At 41.0% G+C, this 9534-nt stretch overlaps 1 protein-coding gene across 1 annotated transcript; it reads left to right on the forward strand.

Moving 5' to 3' along the window:
* Nucleotides 1-1897: 1897 nt before the first annotated feature.
* Nucleotides 1898-9102, forward strand: LOC119720368 (alpha-N-acetylgalactosamine-specific lectin-like). The gene is made up of 2 exons (XM_038190024.1): nucleotides 1898-2096; nucleotides 8627-9102. Exons 1-2 carry the CDS (start codon nucleotides 1898-1900, stop codon nucleotides 9100-9102), a joined length of 675 nt encoding a protein of 224 aa, XP_038045952.1.
* Nucleotides 9103-9534: the final 432 nt, after the last annotated feature.

Below are 9534 nucleotides of genomic sequence, written 5' to 3' on the forward strand. Positions count from 1 at the left end.
TGCAATGCAATGTGTTTTTCTGCGGTAATTGTCTCCAAAAAGAGCGTTATTTTTGTTTAGTGGGCATCGTGATCCGCATTGACAGATTAGTCTTCATGGTGCTTACCAGTAATTGTGTAGGGCGCCCTCCTTTGGAAGAATTTGATGGTAGCAAAAAGTATAGATAGAGCGTCAATTTAAATTGATGACGTCGAAATTTACCGAGGTGTGATTGGATCTCCAAGACCACCAAACTTAAGATCTTCAAGACCTCAGTAGAATCCATCCTCCTCTACGGTTGCGAGTCCTGGACCCTGACCAAACAGATCTCTGCATCCATTGATGTACACGGATGTTGCGGGCTGTTCAGAATGTTTCTTGGCAACAACATCTCGCTAACTCTGTTCTGTATGGTGCCCTTCCCCCTATCTCCACCACCATCAGACAGCGTCGCCTTCGGCTAGCCGGTCACGTTTATCGACATAATGAGCCAGCTAGTCAAGTTCTCCTCTGGAATCCTGAAGCCCCTCGACGAAAAGGTCGTCCCAACATGACCCTGAAAACATCCATCGAGCTAGAAACTGGTCTGAGTGGTACATCTCTTTCCAACACTATGCCCGACAGGGACAGTTGGGCCTAACTCATCAAGTTATCAAGAAAATGAATGAATGAAGAAGAAGAAGAAGAAGAAGTGATTGGAACTCCACATTATTAGCCCCGCCTACGCTTATCTGTATTCGCATATAAGCGGTCGTGCGCTGGAAATCTAGTGCAAAATAAAGAAAAACATGAGCTTTCGCGGACGATAAGACCAAGGCGTTCGTATAGTCTGGATCCAAATGATTTGCATAAAATAATGGCCACATGAGAACGCTGTTCGCGCTGTATTTTAATGCACTATGTATAGCAAGGATAAGCCGCCGATCGTTTACCGCGTACGGACGATTAGAGACGAACGCTTTGACGAAGGCTAGCCATTTTGTAGTCTGGAAGCAGTGAAGCGCGTGCAGGCCTGTGTGGAGTTTTAGTTGGGGCAGGGGATGCTGGACTTTAATCAGTGAGCCATGCCGATGTGGAGTCCATGCTGGAGCTGAGAGTCGATCTGTGAGGCGTGTCATCAGTGGAAGAAGAGAGGAGTTGCCATGGGTATACCGAGTAGGAGACCCAACAATACGCGATGACACTCACTGCGTTCTGTAACTCTGCCAGTTTATTATACGTTTATGCACGCCGGCCGTGTGAGATTAAATGAAACGTGAGAGTTCAATTTAAACAGCTAATATCTCCCACTTCGCCCTAATTTCGTCAACAGTGCGGTGCAATTAAGTTAAGAAGGTCATGATGATCGACTGAACGACTATTTTGGTTGCCAAGTCAGCCAGCAAGTGTACCAAAAGCCTAGCGTAAAGGATAGCCCCGCACTAATTAAAATTATCTACTTCATTCTAGATGGTTGATTGAAACCTGTTAACAGGAAGTGTAACCATGGAGACTGGTTTGTCATCGCCCTTCTTAATTTGAGCGGACGCTGAAATAATATAACGATGGCAACAAGATATCTTGTTGATACTTATATGTCGTCAGAGAAAAGCTCACCACTTTCTGCTGCAGCCATCACTTTTCATTGACATCATTCGACCTCGATGGTGAAACTGCTTGACGGGTTTATAGCAAACAGATCCTCTCCAAGCCATCGTCTGAACGTGTCATCATGTACATCTTCAATGTTTTTGGCATTATAGCAATAACTTCGGCGATCAATGCTCAATTTGGGTCAGGTACCTGCCAGTCTCGGCTCACTGTGAAGTGTTCTTGCCCGCCACAGTGGCAATTACGGGGAAACGAGTGTTATCGCCTCACTCCTTCACCGCATACTTGGGATCAGGCCAAGTCGGCTTGCCAAGATATGAGAGGCAAGATGGCCGCTCCTCGCTCGCTCGAGGAAATGAACTTCATGGCAGAATTGGCTCGAAAAGTGGACAATAACTCCTACGCCTGGATTGCTTGTAATGACAAAGAAGTTGAAGGAATTTGGGAGTGCGACGGTCAAGAAGGAAGAGAGCCCTTCACGAAATGGGGTAACGGGCAACCAGATAATCATAACAACCAGGATTGTGGTGAGATGGCATCGCAGTTTGATTTCAAAATGGATGATGCTGGCTGTTTGCGCGCATTCATTGCATTTTGTGTGCGTCGTGCTGCTTGCACTCACAGTCTAATCCAAATCCGACACTGATTCATCTCTACTGACATCCACAGTCGTGTTTTCAACTCTACCTGCCTCCCCGACCGAAAACAATTCAGTATTGAGCCACTGAGTGTGTTGGTGCTGGACTCGGTCTGCGTCGAGGGAGCCCGCGTCGCTCGAGAAAAGGAAAAGGAAGAAGGAAAAAAATATGCCAGCTAAAAAAAACCTGTACATGCTCGGGTAACAAGGTCATGTTTATAAAAAAAAAGGTTGTTTCTTTATACATCGGCTCGTCATTAAAAACAACGGGACGATCACGGAAATGTCTGCAAACCTGAACTTTAACTTGAACATGACTTTACAACAAAACATTCACTGCTTAGAAAATGTTTAGGTGGCATTGTTTCCGCTCTAAAGAGAAAAAAGCGACTGGGATGTATATGAAGTAAGCAAGGTAAGCAAATATTTCATTCTCATTACAAAAGAGAAAGGAATTGGATTAAAAGAGAAATTAATTTGAGAAAAAAAACTCGTGCGTTTTGCATTACGCTCTTGTAATGTGGTAAACAAACACTGAGTTTTAGTGTCATTTATATCAATACATATGTGTTGAAACTGCGTAATGGCAAATTAGAAATATGAGTAAACGTGATGAATTTTACTTGTTTAAGATCCAAGTCTGCTTATAAATTCGCCTGAAATTATTTGAGATTGATGTGTTTAGGATCGATGTAGTTTTAAGAACAAAATGTACAAAATATTTGGTGTTCGATCGTTATTGTATATCATGCACAAATTGAGATTTTACATCAGGAACGGACTATTTAGATTATGAGTAACAAACAGTAGCTATAGATTTCTTTTACAAGAATGGTAGAGTCATTTTGTTGGCCGATGTTGATTGACAATATTCATCAGACATGAAAGTGTTGGAACATCTATTTTTCACTTACTGTGAATTCGTTAATTTTGTTGTTGTTTAATATTACGGTTAATTGTATGTATCTTTCCTGTAAACTGAAAATGGAAAATTAAAGGTTAACAGTTATGTATAGTCATTGTTAGGCGCAAACGAATTGTACATTTGCAATTAGGTCTATAGATAAATGCGGGGGTATTGGGGGCCGGGCATGTATTCAGTGTTTTCATTATGCTGTAGTGACAAAGCGTGTTTAAAGTTGCGTTCCGCGAGGCTATTTACGAGCTTTATTCCGAACAAAATTTCCTTGTCTCAATTGCTTATTTTCTTAATTTTCTAGCATCACCAAAATAATTAATTTTTGAATGAGACATCGACCAAGAAACAAAACCCCACGTTTAATTATTGAATTATTACTTTACGATTGCAAATAATTGGCTGCTGGCCAAAAATTCCGTTCTCGGGGGGTATGCTGGCTCCCGCCCCACAATCAGTATCGATAATGTACTGACCGGGAGCCAGTCTGCTCGCAGAGCGGATCTGCTTGTGCCCAAAACAAAACCCTTCTTTTTCAGAGGGTTGCAGACGTCCAAAAAAAGAAGGAGGTTTTTAGTTGGAATAAAACATACAAGTTAAACATCAAACAATTGAAACAAACATTCGAATTTCTTGTAGAGCACGAGGAACACAAATTTAGAAATGTATGATCGATGTCAGTACCAATTTTGAATGTATTATGTGTGTCGAAGATCCACCTGATTTTCAGATGTGTCTGATTTTAATTGTAGGAAGTTAATACATATTGTGAATTAGTTTTGACTGTATAATTGGAATTTTAAATTAAAAAAATGCACCGACTTTTAATATTCAAAGGGTTCGTAAGCGCTGAAATATCTCAAAATATACCCGCAATGGCCGAATTATGTTTGAAAAATATTGATGGATAGTTTTATATCAACAACTTAACCTACCAAGATAAGTCACTGATTAACAATATACTCTAAATAAATCTTGATAATTTCACAGTTTGACACCCCTAAGAGAGTGTATGACCCCGCCCCCTGTGCTACTTGCGACCTACTTTTGAATATTTCATTTCAGACCTAAATAAAATATTTCTTCAAATATTTCTAATAATGTTAAGACCCACATCATTCATTTGAAAATCTCGTTATCTATAGCAAAAATGAATGATCTAGGCAGTATAGGCATATATCCTAATGAATGAAAGTTACATCGATCGCTCAAACTGTTTTCTTGGTCTAGGCCTATTTAATGTAAAGCTACATGTACAGTACACATTATTATATTTATGGCAGTATTATATTGCTGTATTGCCACTGTGGTTTTGAAAACTGATTTTGTCTGGACAATTACATTTTGAATATCGTTCAAATCGTTCGGACACTAAAATGTACATCACATGATCACTACATTAGGCTCAAAACTCCAGATCTGTATACTTTATAAGAATCTAGTTCATAATAAAATAACATATGGTGTTGCAGTTACAGAACATGGAGACCTCTCAGTCTCTTGTTATTTTTTAGGCAGCTCAAGTGACGGAAGATGATCTTTGGAAAAGTGATGGGATGTACCGTCATGATCTAAAAGCACAAAAAAAGAAAATTAACGACGGATGTGGGCTCTTAAACCTACTTTTGTAAAAATAACTTCCTTAGAAATTTATCTCCCTGATAATGCTATACAGAACATTTTGTTATCCCATTGGTGACAAACTTGCAAGGAGACACTTTATGGCATATCAACTATTCAAAAAGAGTACTTCAACGATACCAGCGGTGGGCACATCCTCCGCCCCATTACTATAAACTGCGGTTGGTGATCTCTTACCAACAAGGTGTGGAGGGGGGGGGGGGGGGGAGCGCATGGACCATCAACTTGGAAAACCGAAAAGCGCGGACGTAACCTTTCTGTAGGGGTTCATACATTCATTTCATAGTGGAAATAATACTTTACAGATTTTGGGGAGTGGGGGTATCCTGACTATAGGGGGCGCTGTTTTTGGTTCTCATACGATGAGAAAACATTCGCGAGACTTATCTTGTATATTCAAGTCACTTGACAGCTGTGTGTTATTAAGGTAAAAAAGAGAAATGTCTTCATCCACAAGGTAAGTAAATTCTAATATTTTATAACAGGTTTAGATGCAAATATAAATCAAGCCAAAAAACCCGCAAAGTTAAATCAGACTGCTTTGAACTAAAGTCGATAATATTTTTTCGATTCCTTTATTACGCATGCAGAAATTGGGTGCCATTAAATCAATTTCAGCTAATTACCACAGTTAAGTGGCGACACCGACTCGACTCTGATTTCTCGTTCATCGCTTACTGTCGCAACTTTGTGACTTTCTGCAAGATTGAATTATTTTGTTTATGCCGGGAGTTTGAAAAAAAAATATTGTGTCTTGGGTTTTAGTCCAATTTGTCTGCATTCCAAATTCGCAATCAAATCCTTCAGGAGTCTGTTTTTGCAACAAAAATGTCAATTGCACTTTTTGTTTAAAAATGCGTTTTAGCTTTTGGGTTTCCAGTCAATAGCTAATTCAACTCTGAAGTTATATTAAACATGTAGAAATTAAGTGCTTATGAAATTATAAACTTATATCAAAGAAGAATAAATCTGCTTTAATCTTTGAAGTGGTAACTGATTATTCTATTAAATAACATTCAAAGTTGAATATGAACGTTAGAGGGTAACACACTCTATCATTCAAGAGGGCGTCAAGACGATTGTTTTCAGTTGCTTAAATGTAATACACACACAAAGGCATCACCCGTTTCTGAACAGATTTGTGAAATATTAAGCCGGGCTATTTTTGGTCTTCTCAAGGGGGGGGGGGGGACCGTGTCACAAATCCAATTTTTTATGAGATTTTCGATTTTCCTTAAATTTGCTAGGAATATTGGCTTGCCGCTGTTGCATAATTTAATATAATATCATGGTGACCACAACAGGGCGCTTTAGTACATTTTTGCACGCGTAGGCAAACAAACGTATTTTGGGTGTAATTTCTACATTTTATTGTAACGTCATGATTCGCTGCAGGGGGGACCCCAGTGCCTGAAACTGTCTATTTTTGTTTGAATATGAAGTTTGATTTTATGGGTTCTTCTGTTGGAGGATATGTTGCCCTTTTCAGTTCGTTTTCCTACCATTTATGCAGCTGTGTTGTCAACGGTGAATGCGTATGTCAAAAGTTATTTTACGCCGACTCCGTTTTTGGACCGCATAATGAAATTGTTCTCGGGGTTCATTTCCATTCCTTAAAACCATGATAGCCATCATATCTATGGTCATACGTACGCCATATTAAAATACAAAAAGACTAGCTTGCAAGCCGAGTAAGTTGGTCCCCAAACCAATTTGGTCAAAGGGGTCTAAGAAGTCATCTGAGTCCAACTTTTGGCCAATCTTGGGGTGAGGATTAAACAGGTCTTAGTCACCATAGTGACAGTGGGCAAGTGTGTTTAGTGAGAGTGATATGTATACACAGCACTGTAGATTGCATTTTTGGACCAATAAACATAAAATTCTAAATGTATCTATATGATGGGGAAACAGTTAAGTTGATTTTTTCTTAGGCTTTCATAGAGGGCATCAACCTTTAACTAGCAATTTTACTATAAGTCCCAACTCTCATTAAATAAGCCTTCATTTTTTATTCTAATGCATAATAGAAAGCCTCGCTAATGCTCTGTTTGTTTAAATAGCACTTTTCCTGAGACCTAAAATTGTCATTTCGTACCGATTGATCTTCCTCCAAGAGAGGAAATCCAGCCGATTCACAATGCAGTGCGCCACCCAGAGTTTGCCATGGAGAGTCCCTTTTTTCAAGTGTAAGGTCGGCAAAACGTGGCTCATTTGAATGCGTGTCACTGTCAGAAGACAACTTAAGCTATAATATGTTATTGATTTTGGCAAAGCGTTCCGCCGCTTTACAAAAAAACCTAGTATATTGATAAGAGAAAAGAAAAGAAAAGAAAAGAAAAGGGCAAACATCTCCTAGATCGAATCATATTTATTGTATTACGCTTAATACGAAACTACTGACCGGAAAATGAACAATTTCAAATGTTCCGCGCTGCGAATTTGTCGAACTTATATCTTACACGAAGCAACGGGAAAAATGAACTCGCCGAGGCCGCAAACACTAGGAGGCGCACTGCATCGTGAATCGCCCGAACTGAAAAGTTCAATAACCGGTTAACACGCCGTGTAAGATTAAATGAAACGTGATAGTTCAATTAAACAGCTAGTGTCCCCCACTTCGTGACAACTTTCGCCAGCAATGAGGTACATTGAAGTTCACAAGGTCATGACTGAACGAATATTTTTGTTGCCAAGTCGGCCTTAGCGCAAAGGATATCCCTGCACTAATTAAAACTGTCTACTTCATTCTGGATGGTTGATTGCAACCCGTAAACAGTTGTGTTACCACGGAAACTTTTTTTTTAAAGCACTGCAGTTCACTTCGCTGAATGAACACATCCAGTGACGCTTCTCCGGTGACCTGATATTACTTCGTCGTTTTCTGACCATTTCCCCTCCGAGAGCGGGAATTGAAACCTTTTTCGCACCAGTTGGAAGGGAACAATAGGCGGTGAATTTCACTGCGATGTACTACCTGTCAGGTCATAAGCGAATCAATACCAGCGCGTCAAAGGCCTCGTGTTAAGGCTAGCCTCGCACGTAGGACTACACCAAATTGTCTACTTCATTCTATATGGTCGAGTGAAACCAGTAAACAGGAAGTGTTGCCATGGAGACTAGTTTCTCGTCGCCCTTCTAAATGTAAACGGACGCTGTGACCAAAGCGACAAGATCTCTTGTTGACACCCAGAGAAATCCTCGGAGAAAACCTCGGAGAAAACCTCGGAGAAAACCTCGGAGAAAACCGTCAGAGAAAACCTCACCCACTTTCTGCCGCGACCATCACTTTTCATTTCGCACCGTTCGACCTCGATGATGAAACTGTCTTGACGGGTTTATAGCATACAGATCCTCTCCAAACCATCGTCTGAATGAGTCATCCTGTACTTCTTCAAAGTTGTTGGCTTTGAAGCGATAAGTGATAAAAGATAAAAGATAAAAGTGCCAAGTCAGCCAGCAAGTGTAACAAAAGCCTAGCGTGGAGGCCAGCCCCGCACTAATTAAAATTGTCCTCTTCATTTTAAATGGTTGACTGAAACCAGTAAACAGGAAGTGTTACCATGGAAACTAGTGTCTCGTCGCCTTTGTAAATTTTAACGGACGATGAAATAATGTAACCATGGCTACAAGATCTCTTGTTCATACCATACCGGTAGTTTGCGTCAGAGAAAAATCGTCCACTTTCTGCCGCGACCACCACTTTTCATTTTCGCATCATTCGACCTCGATGGTGTTACTGCCTTGACGGGTTTATAGCAAACAGATCCTCTGCAAATCATCGTCTGAACGTGTCATCATGTTCTTCTTAAAAGTTTTTGGCATTGTAGCAATAACTTTGACGATCAATGCTCAATTTGGGTCAGGTACCTGCCATTCTCGGCTCGCTCTCGAATGCTCTTGCCCGCCACAGTGGCAATGGTGGGGAAAAGACTGTTACCGCCTCACTCCTCGGATACAGCAAACTTGGGATCAGGCCAAGTCGGCTTGCCAAGACATGAGCGGCAAGATGGCCGCTCCTCGCTCGCTGGAGGAAATGAGCTTCATGGCAAATATGACACGAGAGATTGACGTCACTGGTGCCTACCCCGGCTGGATTGCTTGTAATGACAAGAAAGTTGAAGGAACCTGGGAGTGTGACGGTCAGGAAGGAAGTGAGCCCTTCCTGGCATGGGCTGATAAGCAACCAGATAATAATAACAATGAAGATTGCGCTGATATGGCAGAGATGAAACATGATAACAAAATGAATGACGTCGGCTGTGACAGTACGCACCCCCATATGGCTTTTTGCATTCGTCGAGCTGCTTGCACGTACGGCCTGATCCAGCTCCGTCACTAATGCATCTCTACCGACACCCACGGCCGCGTTCCTAAGTCAACCTGCCTCCTCGACCACAAAATCCAGGAGCCTTGTCACCGAACACACCTGTGTCGTGGCCTGCGTCGAGGTGGACGGATGTCACTCCTTCTAGATCGGTGAAATTGAAGACCTGAAGCAAATATGACATCTAAACAATACTGTACAAGCTCCGCTATCAAGGACATGTTTAAAAAAACCCTGGGTATTTCTGTATGTATCGGCTGGTCATTAAAATCAATGGGACAATAACGGAGATGTCTGCAAAACGGAACTTGAACTTGCTGGGGAAATATACTTTTTACAACTAAATGTTCACTGCATCGGAGTATGTTTAGTTAACAAAACGGCCGGGATTCATTTGAAATAAGCAGGGTAAGCAAATGTTTCATTCTCATTACAACGAAGAAAGGA

This window comes from Patiria miniata, unplaced genomic scaffold (assembly GCF_015706575.1).
Source record: "Patiria miniata isolate m_02_andy unplaced genomic scaffold, ASM1570657v1 HiC_scaffold_9, whole genome shotgun sequence".
Taxonomy (NCBI): domain Eukaryota; kingdom Metazoa; phylum Echinodermata; class Asteroidea; order Valvatida; family Asterinidae; genus Patiria; species Patiria miniata.

Bases quoted from the DNA above. Each gene is read 5' to 3' on its own strand.
- LOC119720368 (XM_038190024.1), top strand. From the start codon at position 1,898: ATGGCCGCTCCTCGCTCGCTCGAGGAAATGAACTTCATGGCAGAATTG. The intron at 2,097-8,626 runs GTGAGATGGCAT...AATTTGGGTCAG, and splicing joins TCATAACAACCAGGATTGTG to GTACCTGCCATTCTCGGCTC.